This window comes from Anas platyrhynchos, chromosome 1 (genome assembly GCF_047663525.1).
Source record: "Anas platyrhynchos isolate ZD024472 breed Pekin duck chromosome 1, IASCAAS_PekinDuck_T2T, whole genome shotgun sequence".
Classification (NCBI taxonomy): domain Eukaryota; kingdom Metazoa; phylum Chordata; class Aves; order Anseriformes; family Anatidae; genus Anas; species Anas platyrhynchos.
This window is the reverse complement of record NC_092587.1, coordinates 3,754,098-3,778,399: the sequence shown is the minus strand read 5'-3', so window position 1 is coordinate 3,778,399 and position 24,302 is coordinate 3,754,098. Positions and strand designations below refer to the sequence as shown.

Genomic DNA, 24,302 nt, shown 5'->3' with positions numbered 1-24,302 from the left:
GCCTCCACGGGCTGCATTTTTTTGGGTCAAGATAATCAGAGAAAGCATGGAAAAAAAGAAGTAATCCCTGCACCGTGTATTTTAGGTTCTCTCCTCTCTATTAGGCAGCATTTTAAAAACAAGAAACAATCAGAGATACTACAAACGCACGTGGAAAAAAAATAACCATCAGCGTTCAAACTGCAGAACAGTTTTTTTTTCCCATTAATTTGGGTCCGTGCCACCCCTAGCAGTGAACAGACAGGAAGAGCCAGCTCCCCAAAGCAGCAGCAGCTCCCCTGCCCCGCAGGTGGGTACACAGCCATTAACTGAAGATCTAAAATTGCCTCTCCTTAAACGGGTCCTGCCTGTGATTTCTCAGTAAATGGAACTGCTCCGGTGCGAGGGAGAAATTTGATCCCTTGCTTCAATTTAAGTTTAACAGTTAACAAGTTAGGGGCTATAAAAAACTGCAACTGCCTTTCTCGCTATCTGAAACGATAAGAAAAAAAGAATTGGGGGTGGGAAGGTTGGTTTTTTGTTGTTTCGGTTTTGTTTTTTCCAAACACATTCAATTTTAAGAACATTTTGATAAGCTTACCATTAAAGAAATGATCTTCAGAAGATATGCAGTTAATTCACAAAAATACTTGGCAGGAGCCTAACTTTACATATCTAATTCATATAACATTCTCCCTTATTTGTTTAATTCAAGTGAAATATTTTCCTCCGCCTTTTCCTTTTCAGAGGCTTTTCACACCCACATAACAACCGAGTGACTCTTCCCTGACCCTGCCTCCCACTCCTTTCAGCGCAACTGCTCACTAGAAACTTGCCGCGCACGTAAGCTCCTCTCCTGCCATCCAAAGGAAGCACTTAAGGAAAGGAAATCCAGCACAATGCTCAACCTTCCTCTTTTTTTTGAGCCCCTGGGCTCCTTCCCAGCTCCGTGGGGATGGGTGGTGGGTGTGCTGCCCTCCACGCTGCAGGAAAAAAAAAAAAAAAAAAAAAGGGGGGAAGGTTCCTGAGCACCGTGCTGCAAACTCACGTCTCGAGAGGGTTGGGAAAAGCCAAACGTCCTCACATCACCCAGCCCAGGCAGGGAAGCTGCCCCTCGGTGAAATCCTCGCGTCTGTCAGCACACAGCACCACTTACTGCAGCTGCTGTCTGCGCGGGAGATGTGCCACCAAGCCTGATAAATCCAGCGAGCTCTCTTCTGCCTTCCCTATCTTCTTGCCATCTATGCGTGCAGCGTGATTTGCTGGGAAGCAAAAAGCTACGGCATCACACCACAGCCTCTTTAAAAGGAAAGCAGAGTGATGATGCTGATAAAGCACAGAAGGTGAAGTTAAACATCACCATCCTCGCTTTATTGGCCGGACAGCTAGGAATAATCACTGCCCCAAAAGAGCCTTATCCTCCAAAAACCAGCCCCAAACCTGTGGCAGTCGAGAGCAGATCCAGAGAGCACGATTTCCAGAGCCAGCTCCACCAGCCAGGGGGATTCCTTCTAGCCAACAGTATGCTAATCATTTTTTTTTTATTCTAATTATTTTTTTTTTTTCCTGAGAAACCACTAATTGGTAGCCTTTTTCTTGGGATTTAAAAAGCCACTTCAAAATAACGTTTCTATTCTAGGCATATTTCAGGAAAAGTATCATTAAGTTCCAGGCACGGCCATCCGATTTTCATGTGAAATTCAAGCAAACCAAAGCCCTGCTTCATTCAGCAACGAGTATCAGGGATGTGAGAGAGCAGCAGGGCCTCTGGGATGGTCCCATCCCACGGCTCGGGCACGAAGGCTGCTTAGCACCCCCGTCAGCAGAGGTCTGCAGGTGGAAGTGCGGAGGGAAAAGCCATTTGGGATTGGTTTTGTCACCCTGATCCAAGCCTGCCCCCTGATTTCCAGGCTCCTTAACTCGCACAGGCCAGCCAGCGATTCTCTTAAGAGCTGCTCTGCTGGAGAACGAATACACCTCGCCACGCTCGCACAGCTGGAAAGAGATTTCTTTCCATGCCATTTAGTAAGATAGCATCTTAGCACTGAAAAGGAGAAGTTCATAAACTTACCCCTGCACTGCCAGGAGAAGCATCCAAAATCGAGCCCAGGTGTGATGTGAGGTCGGCTCCTTGCTGGCACAAGCCCCAGGCGAGAGGCAGCAGGTACCAGAAGCACCTCTCCTGTGCTAGTCCTGCCCGGCCGCTCGCAGACGCCTTCTGAATCTGCCACCAACAAAAGAAACCACAATAAGACTGTTTCCCTAATTCTTCATAACTGAGTCAGTAGGTCAACAATTCCTTCGGTTTAGGAGCCAGACCAATTCCCTTAAACGCCCCCTTTTCTTTCTTTTTTTTTTTTTTTTTTTTTTTTTTGTTCCCCTGCCTGATGGAGAAGCCAACTGTCTGCTGCCAGCAGCAGCTCAGCTGCTCGCAGGACAGAACCGAGCGGGCTCCCAAAAAAAAAAACACCTCGCCCTGGCGCAGGCATCCGTCCTGACACAGCCCCATTTTGTCTCTCACGGCTGGGAAAAGCCACGAGCAAATACTTACAAAGAAAACACAGGCAGGGAAGCGCTCGCCGTGCACCTTGCCCGCTGCTCCCGGCGCCTCCAGCCCCGTAACCCATCGCGAGCGCGCGGCGGCACGGAGAAGAAGAAGAAGGGCAAGATCCCGGTGCCAAACCTGTCCCCGCTCCGTCCCGGGAGCATCCTGCCTGTGCCTCGCAGGAGCGCTGCTCGAACAAAGAGAGAGCTCCGGAGCTGCTAGCCTTCTTCCCGATCCATGACTCAAAACGTCTGGTTGAAAATTGGTTTCGTAATAACCCTTTAGTACCACCTACTCACATCACCGAGTGCTTCTCACAGCAAATGCACAGGAAATCACCACCGAGTGCCAATGGAGCTCCTATTCCAAGAACGAGCTCTTTCGGTTATTCCTCCATCATTTGGAAACCGAGATGCTTTTGCTTTCCCTATTGCACAGGATTTTTTTTTTCTTCTTTAAAAAGAGCCTTTAACTATGATCCTGTAAAATACTTGGTTGATAAATCACCAGCTGAAAACTCGCCCACTGTAAAGAAAAGAATTTCACAATATGCGTTCCAGAAAATACAGTAACTCCTTTCTGGAAATAATTCACCGGACAAAAATCCAAAAGGCCAGGATTAATTTTCGGAGACCGTTTGCATCCTGCGCAGCACACAAAAGCTGATGCAGTTGAGCCACGTGCCTTTGTGACCACCACCGGCAGACCCCCTGAATCACCCAACCACAGGATGAGTCGCCGTGAATGATTTCCTCTTCTCCTGCGGTCCCCCGGCGTGCTTTGTGCCGCTGCCATCATCTCCTGAGCCTAATCCCGACTTGGATGGAAATTCCACAACTCATCTCCCGAGGCTGCAGCCACCGGCTAACGGCGCGGCCAGCTGCTCGCTCCTGCTTTGAGTCACCTGCCAGCGGGACAAAAGGAAATTGCTCAGCTGCGAGCACGTGGAGGCCCCCGCGAGAGCCTCTCCCTCGCTGAAATCCCACGCAGAGGAGCACTCGTGTCACCCCCGAGGGTGCTCAAAAAAAAGTGGCTGAAAAGGACACGACCGCGGCCAGCTCACCCGGCGTGATGCCAGCATCACCGGAGCGGTGAGGGAAGGGGACACACACAAACAGAAAAAATAAAAGGAGACATTCCCCAAACACGAGACCTTCACCGTGCGTGAGGAGAAGAATAATTAAAACAACCGAGAGAGAACTGATCTGTGGCTGCTTGGGAAGTTAACTCTTTGAAGGAAGCGATTAAGGAGGAGAACAAAAAGTCAAGGGTTGTGTTTATCAACAAGTCAACTCGCACAGCCCAGCCTGCTCGTCGCTGCCACGGCCTCTCGTGGGTGCCAGCTCCCACCCCGCTGCTATCACGGAGATTAGAAGCAGTTACTACTGCAAATTAATCAGTCTTTTCAGAAATATCAAGCCCCGCTTTGCCAGAATGACAAAGGCTACAAGGAAAGCATCCACAGCGTCCTGCACCTCTTGAGGAAATTCCCTTTATCTAACTCCTATTCAGGACAGCAATCAGTAGGGTTTCAGCGAGGAAACCCCATTAACCACGGCGCTGTTTATGAATTCAGGCCAGCAGCGCTCAGTTTTTTTTTGTTTGTTTCATCACGAATACGCAGCTCGCCAATTCAGCCACCCGAAACAAGCCTCCAACTTCTCCGAAAACGCAGCAGCCGAGCGCGAGGCGATTAGTGGCCGTCAGTGCCCATACGTGCGCCTCCGACCTTCGGGAATTTCACAAAAAGGAATTAATGCTGAAGATGTAATTGCCTAACCTGCTTCTGCACGCAGCAAGAGCCTGACCTGGTGCCTCGGCAGAGGGGGAGGGAGGCTCTTCTTGTTCCTGTTTCGCACCCGAGTTTTTTCCTGCGCAGGAGATGATCTAATTATTCAGCGTGTCAGGGTATTGCTTCACCCCTTCTCGTGTGTCTGCTGCCATTAACATATTTTAACGATTCAGCTCGTTAGGGAGGAGGCGAGGCACCGTCCTTAAAAAATCCATCACAAAGGTTGGAGGCTTCCCACCTCTGGTCCCGAACCGAGCTGGTGATGCTGAGCGTGAGCCGGCAGTAGAGCTCAGGACACGCAGCCCTCACGCCGCTGGGACCTGTTCGAGATAAAACCCCATCGGTGAGCTCTGTCTGGGATCATTTGGGATCCTGCCTGGTTCAGGGGGAGGAGAGCCCCCCAGGTGACAATCCTCTGTTGTTCCCCAGGGCGTGATGCTCAGCGGTGGGGACTTCAAGGGAGAGGGGGCTGTCACATCTCGATGCAACTGGGCACAAGCGAGGGATCAAAGCACCTAACGTTGGTCCTGACCGGCTTGGAACAACCCCGACACCCAAATATAACACACACAGCACCTGGATTTGCATGCGTGGGATGCCAGCCCGAGTTCCCGTGCCGCCTTTTATCGAACGCCTTTCTCCTGGCACAAGCAGAAAGCTCTTCAGAGCTCAGCCCCTTCCACGCACCGGGATTTCGGGGATGTTCTCTTCTCTTAAACCTCACCTCGAGCTACAACAACAGGTTTGCTCACGGATGCCATATATTCGATCCCCTGGTCCTTAGAAGCATTTCTGCAGCGAGTTTTGTACATAAGAGCAGTGTCTATATATAAACTTGTTTACGACTATTTCTAAGAAAGAGCCCGGTCTGAATCAGCTCCTTTATTGTGATCGAACATGCTGGGCCCGTTCCCAGTGCGTGCTTATGTAAGGCCTTCAAGGAAGTAGACACTTGTTTTGTAGAAAATCAAGCCAGCAGAGTAGTAGGTGCAACGGAATTACCCTGTTACACATTAAATTTTACTAATAAAAGGCCCGCGCGGCGGTCATAAAGTCAGACGCCGCATCCCATTGGCACAAATGGTCCAACATTTCCTGCCATAAAATCAAAACCCATTCAAGAAAAGATGACAGGTAAGAAGCAGCCGCTTTTTTAGCGTAAAAATATCATGTTCCTTGAAAGAAAAATCAGGTAGCAGCAGAAATGGCTCACCTAAACCACTCACCTAAGTCTGAAAAAAAAACCAATTAAAACAAATACATTCAAAGACAACTGTTTCCAAATGCATGACGTGAATTTTCCCAATGCAGGGCTGTTTTGTTTTTTTTTTTTTCCTATTTATTATTATTATTATTATTATTATTATTATTATTATTATGGATGTGCTGCTTTCTTGTCCTTCTGAAGATCCCCTGTTCCTCTCCCACCTGCTGCAGCTTTCCGAACCGTGCCCCCATCACTGCTGCTCGCCCCGCAGCCCGCGGGGTTGCTCACCCAAAAAGCCTGGGGAGGAGGAGGCAGCGCTGGAAGCCTGGTCGCAGCTTGAGGACTAACCCAGCTGCGACCTAAACTTCGTCTCATTTAATTTTAAATCCTTCTGGGGCTGACCCTGAAGCCTATAACCTGCAAAGTTTGGGGCTGAAACACTCCGGGCAGTACCCGTGCTCTGGTTCATGCACTTGGATGCAGAGCCTCACCCCAAAAGGCGCTGAGCACAGCCCCAGGGCTCAGCACCGCACTCAAACCATCCTTGGAAAAGTCAGCCAAAGAGATGCTGCTCGTCCCTAGGGTTTGATTTCTCTCCTTAATCCTCCCTCTGCATTTTATCCAAGCCACATAAGCAGACCTCGGGTTAGGACAGACACACTTCCAGCGTTTAATGCTGGCACATTTAGTTTTCTTCCCACTTAGCTTGCTGGCTATTTTTAGACATTTAAATTCTCTTATTCTCCCTACAAGCATCTTCCTTCCATAATATTATTTGCAGTTTGCAAGCCCAGTGCTAGAAATTTTGTGGTTTTTTTTCTTATATTTTCCATTTGGTCTCACGTGCTTACACACCAGCAGCACACACAAAGGAAGCTGTAGGATCTGATCCGAGAGGCTCGGTTCCAGCCCTGCTCTGAAAAGGCTGACCTGAGGGGCAAGCGAGGGAGCACAGGAACGCTCTCCTGCCTTCCTCCGGTAGCTACAGCAGATGGATCACATAACCCAACCCGAACAGAAAGAAACCTGCCTGCTGTAACAAAGGACACGATGACCTCTAGGTAAAAACCCTAGGAACAGCAAGCACACAAAGCCCAACCTGCGCAACTCCAATTCTGTGCCAGAGCTCGGACCAGAGATAAGAGTAAGGACAAACACTCCTGCTGGGCTGGATTCAGACCGTAATTCATCGCGCACACATGCCGAAGGGTGGAATGAGCCTCGTGCCTTTTAACGCTCCTCGTTGTAGGGCCTGTGCTTATCTCGGTGATGAGGGATGGCTTTCAGGAAGATTTTGGAGTCTTTTGCAATTCGCTGCAGCCTTCTTTAGCCAAGCGGAGGATGAAATCAGGTTGCAAGCTGCAGCGGTCAACATCCTAGCTCTGATCTGCAAAGGGAGGGCTTCTTGCAACAGTTGATGAATCATTGTATGGTTACAGACCACCCAATTATCATCTTCCTCTCCCTAACAAAACCAAAGTGTTTTAACCTTAAAATTCATTTGGTTTGCAAACTCCCTTCGGTTCCTCCGAGGGGAGGCACCACCAGCAGAAACTCTTTTCTCGATATGCAAGCACAGAGCTCTTGAGTTATCATAAACTTCGTAGAACAGCCTAAAAAATTCCCTGCTCCTTCTCCTGATTATCAAGTCCCTGAGGAGCTCACTCCACACACTCCAAAAACTGATGGGGTAGCAGAAACTTTTAAGTGCTTACCTCCACCCAGAACAAGAGAATATTTCACAAGTAATGAGCACGAGGGGGTGGATTCTGGGGGGTTTCCTTGACGGGGAGTGCTGTGTTTACACCACTAGATGGCACGTTTGAAGCTCTTGGCATCTCTGCGAAACTACGGTAAGACTTTGCTCTGCATCACACCGTGTTTATCCCGCTACCCTCAGCCGGGATGGAAAAGTACAGGTAAAATGATACCGGGAGCAGCCGGAGAAGGACGACAGGCAGGCAACCAAGGTAAGAAGGTGAGCACACGGGAGGGCACTGCTCGAGTCCTGAGCGCTGACACGTGTAGCCTGCAGAGCTGCAATTAGAGGAAAGCAACCTATGTGGCTGGGTATCACCCGAGGTGTACCTTATCTGATGCCTGCATGCTTTGAAATTCTCAAAATAGCGATTTGTTTTCCTGCCTGAAAAGCCAAGTCGCTGTCATTGATAAAACTCCAAATAGTTTCACTGTGCTCAGGAAGATGCAGGAGGCTGGAAGACCCCAGGGAGCCCAAAACCAGACCCAAAACCAGTTCCCAACCTCTCCAGCACACCGCTAACACCAACTGATGGCAGGGAGAGCTTTCAGGGCACAACCTACCATCAGGCCAAGCCCCAGCACTGTATTTTTTCACCCGAAAACCCAGCTTTTCCACCAGGGCCAAGCGCTCTGCATCCCAACAGCGGTGGACCCGAGCTCTCCACCTCAGAGAAGCAAACACCAACAGCAGCCCACGACCCACTGAGTCAGCTCCGCGGGCAAGCCACCTCTTGCAGCGATCCACACGGCGTGCGCCTCGCTGTGCCCCGCTACCGGCCCTGGCAGGGATGGCAGCGTTTGGCAGCACCGCTTCCTTTAGGCTCCTGGCTTCTTCTCGCTGCCAGGTCCTTAATTTCCCTCAGCCCACTTGGTGAGCACGAGCATGTTTCTGCCTCGACCAACAATGCCTCCGAAAGAACAAGTCGGCTCGGCGCCGGTGCAGCTCGGGCACGGTACTTGTCGTGGCATCGCGTTGCAGCTGCAGTAAAAAGAGGATTAGAAATTCACCATTATGGCTTCAACGCTCGACTTAAGTCCTTGGAACCGGCGCTAATGCCAGTGAAAAACAACTGGCAATTTGCGTTCCAGCAGGAAAGAAATCTTCCTGATAAAGCCCAAGGGCAATGGCAAAGATACTTCTTGTCCAGATGGAAGAAGCCTTCCCCCTTCCAGTAACAGCTCAACCCCGGTGCTGTGGCAAACAACTTTGTTTTCCCTTTGTATGTAGGATTCAGCTCTGGAAGGATGCCCCAAACTACACGGACGACGTACAGGGATCTGCCTTTGTTGTCCTCAGCTTCAGGGCAGGACCACAACGTGCTCCATTCCTGCCTCCAGGAATCCTGCTCCTCTTTCCTGATCCATCAGCTTGGTGTTATTTGGGTATTTACATACCGAGTGTTGCCCTAAGCAAATATTATTCCCCCCAAAGTCACGCGGGCAGCAGCACCCAGCAGAAGCAGCCCAGCCAGGCATTGTGAACACACAACCCAAGAAACCTGATGGCAAACATCTTGTTTGTATTCATAGAGCAGAATAGAATCATTAAGGTTGGAAAAGCCCTCCAAGATCATCTGGTCCAACCATCCCCCTACCACCAACATCACCACCAAACCATGTCCCCAAGCACCACGTCCAACCTCTCCTTGAACACCCCCAGGGACGGTGACTCCACCACCTCCCTGGGCAACCCGTCCCAGTGACTGACTGCTCTTTCTGAGAAGAAATGTCTCCTCATTGCCAACCTGAACCTCCCCTGGCACAACTTGAGGCCATTCCCTCTAGCCCTATCACTGTTACCTGTAAGAAGAGGCCGACCTCCAGCTCCTCACCTCTTTCTTTCAGGCAGTTGCAGAGAGCAATGAGGTCTGCCCTGAGCCTCCTCTGCTCCAGACCAAACACCCCCAGTGCCCTCAGCTGCTCCTCACAGGACATCATAGTCCAACAGCCCCAGGTCAGCCCTTGCAGTCCCCTCGGGCACGCACTGTGGGTGCAGCTCCTATTCCCATGAAGCCAGCAGTTTTTAGGACAACAGCAATTTGAGCTCTGTTTTCAGAGCCACTGGAAGGACGGTCTGTCAGCTATCCCAAAACGCAGGCTTGCCCTGGATGACACCGAGCCTCTTCCAAACACACTCCTGCCGTGTTTCAATGTTATTCAATGAGAACTGCAAGTGCTTGGATGGATGGGCTCCTTCCTCAGCATCATTACAATCCCCACTGCGAAATTTGGCATTAAAAATAAAACCCTTGAAAACCTGTTCCACATTTTCCCTAAGCCAACGAGACAACCCAACGCACTGTGATCCAACTGGAAGGGAGAAGCAGGCTGGAAAACCGGGATTCACCCCGCTTATATTTGCAGGCTCAGGGAGTAGACGTGTCCCAGTTAGCCACGAGGCCAGCAGAAAGAAACCACCACATCCACGGCACAATTCACCTGACTGCACACAGCTGCCTTACCTTGGGCTCTTCCCTGTTCGAGGGAAGCCGGGAACCTTGCAGCCCTGCCCGATGGAAATGAAGGGATCTGCTTTCCAATTCCGCTTTAAGCTGCTGTGCAAGGTGTCTCAGAAAACGAGAGCTTGTTGATAATGACTTAGTGTGCACGTTTTTCCTCTGTCTCCTCGCTGAAGTGGAAAAACACAAGCTAGCGTGATGACTCGGAGAGTTTTAAGCTTTCTCCTGTTCCAATTTGCAGATGAAATTCTGCAGCACAGGCCTTGTCTACGAGAAGAAGGATGAAAAATTCGGGCCAGCCTGCAAAGGAAGCGATTGATCTATTTCCACTCTTAATAGAAATAATTGGAAAGTAAACACAACGAGATAAAAAGCAGAAAGTGGATTTCATCCTGCAATATCCTCCTCCTTTAATAGAAGGATGTTTATGAGGAAGGAAGAATCATCTCATGGCTAAGGGCACGACGTTCAAAGTGCACCACCAGCTCCGGACTGCATTTCCTACTGATGTTACTGAGCAAGTCTCCAGCTCAGCACCACCCAGCACCATTTGTCACCTCAAATTTACGTTTGTGGAGAGGACACAGCCATGGAGGGAGATGATTTGGGGAGGAAGATGAAATGGGAACTGCTGGGGAGCCATCCCTAGAGCACAGCATCAAGAGCTAAGCTCTCCCTGTCCAGAGAGGCAGGCTGAGAAGAGGATGGACCCCAAGGACAATGGGGAGGATGTGGTTATTACTGCACAGAGTTTAAGCTCTTGACACTGCCCTGGCCTCTGCAGTACTGCTTCACTTCAAATATCAGATCTGGAAACCCCCTGGGCAGTCCGCCTTGCTCTGGACATACCAAGGGTTAGCAACGAGAGTCCCCTGAACTTCACCGCCAGGCCTCCCCAGAGCACAACCACAGGCACATGACAGCCTTCTGAAGAAGCTGAGGGACCAGGAGGGAAGGTTTTGGTAAAATTAACATCAGCTCTTCATGCCTGAGTGCTGAGAGCTTGTCCTGAGGGCAGCGTGCGTGCCGTGGTGTGGGCTATAGCCAGCTGAAATCTGTCCGTCTGTCGTTACAGCACATCACAACCTCCTGATCCCTCACCACTTGTAAGGCACTTGGAGATCCTCACCTTTCAGAGGTGATCCTGGAGAACAGCACTGATCTCAGAGGCATCTCAAATGACTTTTAACACAGTGGAGGGGTTTTAATTCCAGAGCTGACTCTGCGTCATCATCAGGGATGATGGTGAAAACGTGATGATTCACGTGGCTTTTAGTTCTCCTTAATTATTTGCCTCTCATTTACACGAACAGACCAACTCCTCTCTCAGCAGTACCCGTAACCAAGTGGCCGTCTTCTGGCTGGCGGAGCTTCTTCTGCCAAACTGGCTGAGTAGGACTGGGTGCTGGGAAAAGTCAACATCCTTGGGCAAAGAGCATCTAACAATTAACACACTCCATTTAGCTGCCACCGGTGATGTCACCAAGAGCAAAGTACAACAACAGAAGTGACAGGCAGGCGGGCCGGCGCTTTTCTGAAGTCTTGTTGGAGCAACAACCGCACAAACCCCTCATTGTTGGTCTGCCCGCCAAGGCGCATGGCACACGAGCAGCTACCTACGTGTTTCTCACCACATACTGCGAGATGCTCGGGCACATTTACCACTGGAGGAGAACATCTCCAGCAGGCTGCAAGCTCCATCATGTAAATTTGGGTAAAGAGAATCCCATTACAGAAGGAAAATTAACATTAAGTGTATCAGATGAAAGATTTCATTTGTAAAGCCCGTGCCTGAGCAACAACTCCAGCTACTTCGAAGATATTCAGGTCATCCAATTATTTTAAAATGGCAAGGGAAGACAGGCTGATGATCCACGTATGGAAACGGGAGCCAGAAGCTTTGAAACATTAATAACAGCACTTAGCAGCTGTATCATCTGCAAATCTCAAAGCAACTCCACCGAGTGGATATGAATCGCTGGCACCAACCTGTGGCTCCTCCGCCGTTGGCTGGCACCGCGCGGCTCCACGAGGAGGCCTGGAGAGCACGAGGGTGCTTTCCCAGCACTAATTATGGCTCCTGTCCCTGTTTATCAACCTACACACACTTCTATCTTTGCTTTTGCTGTGGCTGAAAGCTACGGCCGTGTCTTCTCTCCTTCTGCACCGAGGCAGGGCAAAGTGAAGTCTTCACTTTCCCTTTCCCTTCACTTTCCCATCCCAGTCTCCCTGGGCTGTGCTTTTTTCCTCGGTCACACTTATAGCCTGAAGTCCTCAGATTTACTCTGCAAAAAAAAAAACAACAAACTATTACAAGCAGAAAACAAGCTGTGATCTGAAATAATACTGCAGATGCCAAAGGTAACAGCAGGCTCCACGTCCCCAGAGCACCAGCTTTCTCCCCCTTCCTCTCAGTGATGCTACTCCCTGCCTGGCCATTTGCTGCAGGTGGTTCTTAGGAACTTGGAACCGATGGTTCTTGAAAATTGTGCCCTGATACAAGACACATTCCCCTGATACAAGAGATCTGGCAAAGAGGAACACTGAGAAGAAAACCAACAGGACTCAAGGAAGAAAACCCTACCGGGGTGTTTCTGCTGGCTCCGAGAGTCTCTTCTGAGGGAGGTTTAAGCCTCTTCTGCATTCGTGCCTGAAACAGTTTTGCTGTGTGTTACAGATCTGACAGAAACCAACGCTGACACCTGAGAATATGTTTTAATAAAGCCCTCATTCACTGCCCATTTTTGCCAGCTACCACTACAATTAGCCTGAGATTAAACATTTCATTCTCTCAGCTGCATCCTCAGCTTCTATCTGACCCCACAACGAAATCATAATGGAGACTTTCAGACATCCTTTCTTTCCACCGCAGCCAAGGGTTGATTGTAATGAGAAGAGAAATTCTTCTGCAGCTTGAGTCTGAATGGAAAGGAACAAAGATTTTGCTAAATTCCAGATGAAGCTGCCATTATGCAGGAAAATGTGGGCTAAGCCCAGCAGGGAAAAATACCTTCATCTTGTAAACCTGGTCTTGGGATCAGGGCACTCGTTTTTGTTTATAACTTTGTTCCTCCTCTCCTCTGGGTCTTCTATAACGTGGATGTTGCCCTGTAAATCTTTGGGTTTGAGATATTTCTCCCAGTAACAAAAACATCAGACAAAGAAGCCACAGTAACTTCAAAGGAAGAGGCTGTTCAGGGCAAAGCCGAGGAACATTTATTGTCACCCAGGCAGATTTTTATAAACTTGCTCAAGCAGAATCATTTTTAAAACCACCTTTTCCAGGTGTGCGTTCAAAGAGAAGCGAAGCTGCCTCCCCTTGACATTGAGCTACAGAGAAAATCATTTCCTGGTCAAGGCCGGGTTCTGTGCCAAGACTGCTTGGCCAAGCCGCAGTGCCAAGCAGTGCTGAGAGCTGCCACTTGCAGCAAGGACCGCTTTTAACACGCACAGCTTCCCGCTTTTCAAAGGGATTAGCTGCATTTTTGTCCTTCCAAGCCTGCTGGATGCTTCTGAGATGTGTCACAGGTTTCCTTCCTTCAGTAAACGCACCCACATCTCTCCACAGGCCTCTGCTGGTACCCAGGAACTCTGCTGTCCTGTCCTGCTGAGCTCCATCAGTTACACACCAAAAAATAATCCAGTTTCCCACTTCTCTCTCCAGTCCATTTAGTTTAAGGGGTCACAAGATTGCCATTTCATCAAATAAATTCAGCGATTGTATCGTGTAACAACCTGGACTGGAAGGGACTTTGTAAAACCATGGGGTCCAACCTTTCATGGGGCAAGGAGGCCCAGAGGGGACTTGGTCCTCACGGGGAGTGCTCCCACTTCTTTAGGTCAGTCCATTATGTCTACACATTGATTCAAGAAATGAAATTTTAGAAAGGTTTATGAAATTTGGGTAACTGTCTTATTGCTGATCTTAAAGGAATTTCAAAAAGAAATCCTACAACCAAGCAAGGTCCCAACAGACCTTGCTTTGACCTCATACGGACTACTGACCTGCCTGAAACTCTGCTAGGTAAGGATGGATCAGGAGATCTCCAACGCTTCCAGCAAGCCCAGCTGAATCCAGTGCAAGACCCATTTCTGCTGCAGGGCAACCTGGTGTGTCTTCCTGCCATCTGGTCCATTGGCTGCATGACTCCTGCACTGCACAAGATCCAAAAATGGGATAAAAATGGGGTCATGCCTTTCAGCAGCACTGCAAGCCAACGGCTCGGTAACGGGACTGCGAAGGCACAGCCTCAGCGACCAGGGAAGGTCACGAAGAGAAGGGACACACACGGATATGAGAGATGAGCCACGGTCTGTCCTGAAGAGGGCAGTGACAGAAAGCGAGCCTGTCCTACAACCAGCAGCCCACAGGCAAGCAGGCAGCCTTGCCTAGGTACTTTTCATCACCATCATACCAAAAGGAACAAAATAGCAATTAAAAAATACGTGGAAGTGTACACTTTTCTAGCCATGCTCATCAATGGTGCTCACACGTGTTGAGAACAAGTGGGCAGAGCACGTGTCAAGCTTCAAATGGTCACTGAAACCGCAGCAGCCCTACACCGTCAGGCTCCTTGAACCTCACTGAGCTGACTCTTGGGCTGTGACAATCTCAGAGAGCGGCCCCAGAGCTGAAATAACTTAAAATTTAGTTTAAGTGTAACTGGCAAACAGAGAAAATCCATCCGGGGATGATTGGTGAAAGGAAGTCTGGGACTGGTGTGTCTGTTCTTCCCTTTATCCTCTTCTCCTCCATGCAGAAAGGCGCAGCTGCTCTTGGAAGGCAGACAGTACTTCATTAACAAGTGTGATTTAAAACTCAATTAATTGATCGGCAGCCTCTACTCGGCCTGAGATTTTTTTTTACTACAAAGACTAAATCACAACTCCATTTAAAAGTTCGGTTACAGCAAAGGCACCAGGTGAAAGCCAGAGAGAGCTGATCCTACTCGGAGCTGAAGGTCGGGCTAGAGACCTCCTGAGGTCCCTTCCAACCCCAATCCCATGATCCCGAAATAAAGGTATCATGTGTTATAAAATCCATGCAGGCTTGTTCATGTTTTTTTGAGTCTCGTGAAGAAAAAAACACATCTCCAGTGCCAAAAAGTACACAATTGGGTGGCAGCAAAAAAAGGACCTAACAACTTTCGTTTACCGTGGTACTGCTTCAAACTTGTCTATACTTCTCTGAAATTATTTTCATCTTGGGATCTGGAAATTCCCTATGCCCCACTCGTTCCATTTCACAATACCAGTTGTGCTTACATGCGTGTAAGCAAATTCACTCTGGCACTGCTGATGCTACCTTTTGGTATTTCCCTCTTTGAGAAGTAAGGCTATGGAGCAACTGGACAAGCAGTACCAAGGAAAGGTCACCCGACGAAGGCAGCGCCTTCTATATTTACAATCCACATTTGAATGTTGAAGTAGGAGGGAAAATTTGACTACGTACACTTCCTCCCAGCCACACCACTCTTATTAAGTCATCGCACCTCCCGGAGATACAGGTCAGCCTTTGGGTAGCCTAAAGTCTGTTTTCACCTAACTTTCTTTAGCCTCTGCTTGAGCCCCCTCCGGATACACACACAATGCAGACATTTTTACCAAGTTAACTCAACAAAACCTTCTCTATGCCTTATAAAGCTGCAGTGCCTCTGAAAGCTAGACCTCTTTGTCACGTACGCCACAAGAAAGATGACAGATCCTAAGCTCTTAGGTTAATTTTTTCCAGCTGAGCCCAGTTATTTCGTTCCCAGCAGGCTGGCTACCTCGTCCAGGGCTCTTTATCAGTCCTCTGACAGGTGTCAGCTGTTCTCCACGGCAAGTAGTGGTTACCAAAGGTCTCTCCCAGGTTTCAGCAGGCAAGTATTTGAGAAGGAATACTGAGGACTTAGGAGGTATGCAAATGGAGAGGAGCAATTAGGATCCCAGGGTGATTTTGGCAATAAGGTACAGCACAATGCAAGGAAGGACGGGATTTCACTGCAGAAGCACTGACAGCAAAATGCATTTCATGCCATTTCCTTCCATTGCGGAGTCAGTGTAATCCCTTCTGCTGAGCAGGAAGGATTTGGGAAGTATTCTGCATCGGAAACTTCCACCTGGATTCAGGCAGGATCTTTAGATTTACAATCAGGCAGTGCACTCAAATTCAGCCCAGTCACAGAGGTCAGGGAAGCACAGGTAGCTTGAAGCTTGCACTTACTTTCTGTACTAAAGCCCCACTCAGTGCTCTTTTCACTGGAGAAGAGGATTAGCAGCGTATAAACAATTTATGTAAGGAGACTTTAACGATTTCATTGTGATGTGCCATTTAGCATTTCCAAAGGATCTGATTATAAAACTTTTACTTAGCTTTCCATGAGTCACCCTCTGAACAAACATGTTTTGATTTACCTAACAGCAAGAACTCCTGGTAGGAGACAATTCTGCTCAGTGTGGTCATCCAGGCCTAGCATCACAGTGCTGTTGGATGCAAATCCTGTACAGAAGAAGGAATTTTTATTTAGTGAACATTGACTGATTTCTCATTCTCACCTAGCTTTGAAGAAAGAACACGGTGACTTAGATTTTGATCAGCGTTACACTAAAGGCTTGTCTAGCAAAACAATCTGGTAATGTTTGGATCGTGAATGCTGCTGAGAACACGGCTTGGAGCTATCTCCGAGGAGAAGCCAGCCAAACTTCTGGACCATGAAGTTCAGTAAGGAACTCCAACATAATACAACACAGTCAACTCTCAAATATGTCAGGTAACAGGAAGCTGGGGCAACCTGGTTAATGAAAAACCGTCAATAACAATGCTATTCTTTGCAAAGCCAGCTCCTGGCATCTCGGGGTGGTTTGATTAGCTTGGCCACGGCACCGCAGGAACGCGCGGATGTAGCCTGGGTCCTGGAGCCACAGGGTCACGTTCCTCTAACCCAGCCCCCTGGGTTTGTGCTGAGCTGCTGACCTTCCTTTCATGGTGCTCTGCAAAGCCTCCAGCAGCAGGGTTTAGTCCAGAATCAGCATCGCTGCTGTGGTGTTTGGCCACAGCGAAGTCACCACCTGAACGGTCTGCTTAGGGACGTCACAAACCCAACTGAATGCGGGGCTCCTCCAGCTCCAACAGCCCTGGTGCTGTGCTATTGGGATCTCTGATGATGTTGGACTGGGATCTTTGATGCTCTGGGACTGGGATCTCCTTGCGGCACCAGCTTCGCCATGAAACAGCGGTGACTGAGGCTAAAGGCATCTCAGGAAGGAGCGATTCTTCCAGCAAAGCTTGAAGCAGAGGGGAGAAAGAAGCGGAGGGAAAGTAAAAGCAGATGCTGAGCAGAGCCACAAGCGGTGGAGAAGGAAGAAGCTGGGTTTGTGCTCCTCGCTCGAGCAGCACGCCCCAAGGACTGCAGGTCCCTGCACACAGTGCTACGTGAGTACGAAGTGCAGAACTGCACGTGTGCCAGACAAACAGCAGCGGCCCTAAACAATCAAAGCGGCCAGTGCCCATTCTCCTGCAGGCACAATACAGGTAGAATTTCCCCCAATTTCAGTTTTTTTTCCAAGAGGAGCTCTGTTCCAAACCCCAACTTGCATAACGCGAGGCTGCTCGGAGCGAACAAAGAGTGGCAGAGCCCTGTTGACAAAGGTGGGCTGCACAACAATATACCCACGCTAAAAGAAGGACCGACACGGGCGGAAAGTCAGTAAACAAAACAAAAATAAAATGCAGATGGTATGCAGCTAAAGCAAACTGAATGGTTCGCTGCATACCTAGCAGGCCAAGAAGGAAGGGAAATTCCTTCCCAGGGTTTACGTGAACAATGAGTTTCCCTGAAAACTCCAGGAGGCCGTTCCCAGCTCCTCCGCTGGCACCGCGAGGAGGAAAAGCAAATGCTGGAAAGGTTGTTTCAGTTCATTACTGACCTCAGTGCAAAGCGTAGTACCGGTGAACTCCAGCGTGGATCAATGTGACCTCTTGCTTCAGTGGTATTGTTGTTACAGCGTGTACAGCACGCAGTGCTGCTTTTTACAAGAAAACGCAGCTGTCCGTGTGCCACTGGGCGTTCCAGCAGTCCCTCAGCTCCGAGCAAAGCAAGCCCAATGTGCTGCGGCTCAGCTCCGCGCCGAGGGCAGCAGCCAGGCTCCCCGCACTTGTGAGATAAAGTGGAGAAGACGCGACGTGTGACTGCGCAAGCGGAGGTAAAGAGTCAGATCCTAAACGGGGCAACCTGGGTATTGTACCTAAAAACCAGCAAGTGCTCCAGCCAACCCTACAAATCAAGAGATGTGAAGAAAAGACAGCTCTTGGAGTGTCTGTCACCCAATTTGTTAGCAGGCTTTTTGGCAGCTGGGCATGCAAATACAGATCAATGTGCCTCCGTAACACCCCATGAAAGACAGGCCCAGAAATCCATCAAGAACCTCTTAAAACCTTCTAAAAGCAAGGCAATAAAGCACCATAACATCTAATGGCTATTTTCAAAAAATAAAAAAAATAAAAAAACTTGTGGCTCTTCTGCTGCATTGTTTCTACTGCATTAAAATGTCAGTAACGGTTAAAATGTGAAAAATAGGAAAGTCTCACCAATTCAAACCAAACCGCAAACCACTTTGTAAGATCATGGAATTCTACAAGTTAACAGACAAATGAACAAACATGCACACCAATAAAACTGCACAAGAAGAAACATGCCAGCTTCTATTTATTCTCATTCACTGTGTTCTACAGCTCAGGAAAAAAAAAAAAAAAGGCTTGAGCAGTAGAGTTTTATTAAAGCTGGAGATAAATTTTGGAAGTTTGCATTAAGGAATCCAAAATAATTTGCTTTTTCAAAATGGCTTCGATTCAAATCAAATGGAAAAAATTACAAAAGCGTTTCAGAACCTGAAAACAGGGAAGGCTGGAATAAACATGAAGTCATCTATGGATAATGCTCTCCAAACATAAATTCCTACGCTCAGTCTTTTGGTAACACTTTGATGTGTGCTGTGGTTAAAGAGAGTTGAAAGAAAGGACAAAAAAGAGGTAGGTTCAGTATTTGCATGTATGTGCAACTCATTATTGCAAAATTTGAGTTCAGGTATAAAAGCTGGTCCAAAAACTCTGGCACCATTTTTTTTTTTTATTTTTTTTTTCTTCAAAAGTTTCCATCTCATGTTTTGATACGGGTTTAGAATCGCTCAAGAATTTCTGATCCCGTGAGCAATCCCAAACGTTCACCTCCTCGTTCTGACAGCAGAACCGAGGCACACAAACATGCACCAGGCATGACCTAGCAAGCCGGGGAGAAAGACCGGAGCGGGAAGCTCGCTGCTCTCCTCTTGTCCACGTTTCTTGCCACACACACAGGCCAAGCTTTCCTCTCGTCGCTTGGAAATGGATGGAGAATATGTATATGTGTGTGTAATGTCTGGTGAATACAACAGATGTATATAGTGTGCAAAGATACCTGAGAAATAGCTTACCACTTACAAAACCAGCTGAAATAGGATAAAAAGAGGCAATAAGACTTCTCCTACAGCACACCGAATCACCACTTGGTCAGCTTCTGACATGGAGCAAACATTTGTTAAGATCTTCACTACATTTGACCAAAGAAGCTGAAACCCAACCTTTCAATAGTTAAGTCCGGAGAAAGACTCATTAAAAGCAACATACATGCATGCAGTTAATTATTGAACAAGTTCATTTGCACGATTTTTTCCTCTTGGGTTGCACACTGGAGGTGTCAAAGTCCTGCTGGCACCGGACAGCTGGCTGCTTAGTGAGCAGCAGCAGAAATACAAGAATATACAACGTCTGACTGCAGAGGTTTAATGAAACCGATCTCATTGCACCGATGTTGATAACCATCATCCACCAAACTCATCCTGTTCTTCAAGCAGCCTGCTTTGGGGCTCTGGGCTGTTTGCAGCCCGGCGGAAGCACCGAGCATCGGCACTACCGGCTACAGGAACACAGCGTAGCCATTAATTGCAATTAATTGTGTATTGCTTACCCTGTCACTCGGAAGAATTCCTAGCTGCAGCAATTCTCAGCTCTCACAGACTATTTTCACGCCACACAGGTAACAAGTGAACTCGATTTCATTCGCTTAGCGTGAAGCCAGTAGAGAGAAGTGGGTACGACTGATCTCTGTCCAGACGGGGAACTGCCGCACGCAGGAATGCAACGCCAAGCCCAGGATCCCTGGCAGGGAACTGGGATTTTTACTTCTACGTTTTGATGTACATTTTCCCTGTTCCACGCAGTCGAGTGCTGTTTTCAGAGTACTCAGGAGACAAACAGCCCTCGCTGAGCACTTCAGAAAAACCTGTGTTTCCTGAGACCAACTGACCTGTATGCCAGCCATCAAAACTAATGCAGGTATCAGGTGCCACGCATACCAGTACTGACGAGCTTCTAATAAAGTTTTGTTAAAGCAGGGCAGCTAACCAGAGGGTCCTTCCCTCCTGGTGTCTCTTTAAAGTGGTCCCGTCGAAGCCACGGCTTCCTCCTGCCCCTGGTAGCCCCAGGGAGCACGCAGCCAGCCCGGGGCTGGTGGCTTGCAGGAGACGCTGCTGCTCGTGCTGGGATTAACGCCTTGCGTGAGACCACCAGGAACATTTTCACTTGAGAAAGGGAGAAATATGCCGAATAAAGACCTCTGGAACAGGTCCAGAAACGGCTATCTACGGCAAACCTTAGCAAAATCTAAAGGATTTCCGTTTGTCTTTCCTTCCTCCCCCCCGTGCAAAAGCCTCGCGAAGGCGTGAAGGGGCATAAAGTTACTCTGCAGTATTTCAGAGACATTCTTCGCACTCCTACTTCAGGCAGCAGCCAAGCAAAACTTTCTCTCATCCTTACCATACCCCGTGCCTCGGAGCCGTGACCGCCTGCACCCGCAGCGAGGGAGCAGGCACGGTTTTGGGGCAAGGATCCTCTTGGAATTACCTGCCGCCCACCCTGCGTTTGCAGTGAATCAATAAGAAAAGACTTAGGAAGTTGTACACTGAAGGACTTGCTAAAAATACCTCCTTGCTGCAGAGAAAGCAGCGCCCAGAACTTACTCATGGGTTTACAGGAACGTACTTTCCCCAGCACAGAAAGTGCTGCTGATACCAAGAGTGCAGAGAGATGTTTCTTTAGGTTTTGGGTATGATTAAAACAAAAACCTGCTACAGGCTCGGCTTTGGCTGCAAATTTGCTGACGGCTGCTGGAAGCAGCTCTGCATCATCCTCCTCTGGAGAGAATTGAGATTTTCACCTGCGTAGCCCAGATCCGAACCTAAAGCCCCGTTTTTCTACTAAAAAAAAAAAAAAAAAAGTTACTGGAAAAGGAGCTCGCTGAGGTTAATAGAAATATGCCCACCAGGCAGCTGTAGAGCTGCGTACACACGTTCAAAGTCGCTGAAATAACAATGAGAAAAAACACAAAAACCTTTTCTTATAAAGCACTATTAAAATGAAAAGAGCCACAAAGCATTACCTCCATTCCTGCTGAGGGGTACGCAGTCAGAACAAGACAAGCTGCATGCTTCGAGCCGTTAATAAAAAGAAGAGCAAGCGAATGAATAGCTTTCGGAAGAATCCAAATAGTTTTTGTTTCTCTGCTGCAGTTTCACCACTCCCACAGGGTAATTTCTACGTTCACTTTAGAACGAAAGCAAAGTACAGGTCAAAATAAGAAAGGGAGGAGACCAAAAAAACTCCACGGTATTAGTCAAAGTTTGTCATTCTTGCTATCTTGTTTTCAGGTGGGGGAACCAGGACCAGCGTGATAAAAGGGGATTTAGAGGGGGTGTTCTGCTTAGGCTTCTAAACCAGAAGCTGGGTTCATCTGCATTTTATATGATCTGATTGGTAAAAGCAGGAAGCAAGAAAACCTTTCAAGTGCATGATTTATGGAAATAGCATCACATGACTACGAAGCACAGAACATAAAGGGCCAAATTCAGCTTGCAGCGACTGATGTAAGCCTCGCACAACCCCACTGCCTTTGAGAGATTTACCCCACGCCCAACAAAATAAAATACTGGGTTCCTTTAAAAGCATAAAGCCCTTTTAACACCTGAATTTAGCCTCTGCTTTCCAAACGCAGCCGTTGTGAACCACACAAACCCTCTGCAGAATATTTTTCAACACGGCTCTGCCACCCCTTCTCCCATCACTCTCTCCACAGTCCAGCTACCTGTTCTTGATCTCTGTGTGCTTGCAGACTTGCACACTCCTGCCGATGTTTTTAAATCTATTTTAAGTATTTAGAAGGCAGGACAACCCTCAGGTGCATCAGGAACTCTCTCCTGCCTTTCACAGGGGAAGTTTACGAAAGCCTACGCTCATTTTGTTATCTGAAGAACAAAATGCAAGGAGGGAACATCCAGCAAGCTATGGAAATTTCTGTTCAAATGAGAATGAGAAGCGTTAAAATGCTCTGTTTTTTTCTCTGTTACTAGCAATTCTGTATACATTTCCATGAAAAGCTGGTAGATTAGATAAGCTATAGACCTTTTTTATTTTCTCCCCCTTCTCCTGTATGGACTTTTATCCTAAAAAGGCAAGTGTGAGAGGTTAAAAAGAAAACAAGAGGAGCATTCATTAGGATGCTAGCTCAGTGCTAAGGAAAAATGGAAAATAACAAAGGGATAAGCAAACATTACAGAAGAAAATGACAGTGAAACAGAAGCACCCTATCAAAGGCAGTGTTTTTTCAGTAATGGCCTCGAAGCATCGCTGTCCCTCGAACAACTCGCTCGGATGGCAAAAGGTTAAAAGCACGGAGGAAAACCTGAATCATCTGACCTAAAAATGGAAAAGAGAAGAAAAAAAAATGGCTTTGCGGTACAAGCTCGCTTTTAATAAGATGACCTCTTTTAAATACTGAAGGACTCTATTCCCTTTTGACAAAGGCTTGCTAAAACCCATGTATTACATGTGCAGAGGGGGAAACCGTAACAAGGATTCATTTTACTAGGCCAGAGTCAGCAGCACCGCCTGGATTTCACAGCGAGCTATGAATCGATGGGGTCAATCTCTGACAGGGTCCTGGTGACACCGTCAAGTGTTTCGGCAGAATGTAATCTGTGTGTTGGAGAATGACACATCCAGCTATTGTACTGGCATCTAGGAAGTCAGAAAACGTTAAAATATTTATCGCTGAGTTCTGTGTTAGCTCAGCATAAGGCACGGTCTGACCAGAGCACAGGGCATGTGTATGTGAATAGCTGAGATATTGGATGTGGCCGAAAATAGGGCTGCTGGGTCACAACATGGGGTTTCTGTGCTTCATTTACCAGATCCTCAGGGATTTTCCAGTAGTTTGAGACTGCCAGATAAGCCTCCAGCATGCATGGCAGCAACCCCAAGGAAGATTCGAAGCCGAGACAAAAATAATGACAAAAATACCTGTACCTGTTTATCACACTGCCCAGGAAGTGGTTGTGTTTCAGAAATCCTGAGCTAAACTGGATGCTGATTTAGAAACCTGTCTTCAGCGGAGTGACTCAGGCATCCTCAACCTTAGGGGATAGTTTTCAGCATTCCTGTAATAACAACAGACTGACAGGGAGACTGCACCCATCCAACAGTGACTGCATTACTGGGGAGGGAGCTGCTGGCAGAACTGGGTTTATTTTACTCAGCTACAGGTGCCCGAAATTACAGGCTTAATTTAAACTCCTGAGGAGCTATCAAAAAGAGTTCTTGATGAGCTATCAGAAAGAGGTAACTGCCAACGGTGAACCACGTTAAATTCCTTAGAAATAAAATTTTACATAAATATCAGAGAGAGAAGCAGCTCTGCAGGTCAGCCTGAGAGTGAAGCAGACTTCTGAATTCCCAAAGGCAATGATTACTTTCTCCAAGCAGCGTGCAGAGCTTCTCTGAAAGGGATCTGTGCATGGAAAATCCCAAACCTGTTGTTCTCAGCCTCTTGGTAATTGACTCAGAAGTCACTGGAGGACTTGGAGCTGCAGAGTGGTAACGGAGCCACGTACCCATGTAGTGAGGAACTAGAAAAAGAACCAAAAGAGAGCAGCAGCTGTGAAGAAGAGAGGCTGCAGGCACGATGCTGTGTCCCTGACCACGACCAGTGTCCGTGCAGCCAGGAATAGTGGCTGGAGATGCTCCGAGCTGTGGTTCAGGGCATCCCCGAGGCTCCTGGCAGGAGGTGCAACAAAGAGCCGTGTGGGCAAGGTAACCGACCAACTCCTGCTTAAATATACTGATATTTGTGGCTTGTTAAGACTGTTTTGTTTCATTTTGGGTTTTTATTTATGGTGCTTGAGAGGCGCTGCACTAAAATTCATAAAACTTTAGCAGAAAATAAACCGGGGGAGATGTGGAGGTGTGGAAATAAGCACCAAGACTGCTGCAGGGCTCCTGAATCCCAGTCCCTTACACCTTCTTATAAAGCAGAAACCTCTACAAAAAGTAACGAGGACCTGAACAATCTAGAAGCAGGACGTGGCTACAAACATGACATCCCTCGTTCATAGAATCTCACAGAATCACAGAATCTCTAGGTTGGAAGAGACCTCAAGATCATCGAGTCCAATGGGGGTGAGGACAACTCAGAGGTGTTTGAGTTTTGGGCA

The 24,302-nt window shown here is 48.0% G+C and overlaps 1 protein-coding gene across 19 annotated transcripts in view; it reads right to left on the bottom strand.

Annotated features, from left to right (window-relative positions):
• The window catches only part of LOC119717831 (uncharacterized), a 131,092-nt gene that overhangs the window by 36,893 nt on the left and 69,897 nt on the right, over nt 1–24,302 (bottom strand). For 13 of the 19 annotated variants that reach the window (XR_011811197.1, XR_011811168.1, XR_011811188.1 and 10 more), the window contains 4 exons: nt 16,140–16,224; nt 10,873–12,028; nt 9,747–10,043; nt 2,051–2,203 (listed from right to left, as the gene is read on the bottom strand). Coding sequence is in view for 1 of the 19 variants with exons in the window: in XM_072041953.1 (XP_071898054.1) it covers nt 2,051–2,203; nt 2,531–2,606 (229 nt within the window). In the remaining 18 variants the exon portion in view is untranslated. Of the gene's footprint in view, nt 1–2,050; nt 2,204–2,530; nt 3,631–9,746; nt 10,044–10,872; nt 12,029–12,327; nt 12,394–13,748; nt 14,382–16,139; nt 16,225–16,698; nt 18,203–24,302 lie in introns of those variants that run through there. The other 6 variants (XR_011811234.1, XR_011811253.1, XR_011811201.1 and 3 more) reach the window with 6 other exon arrangements.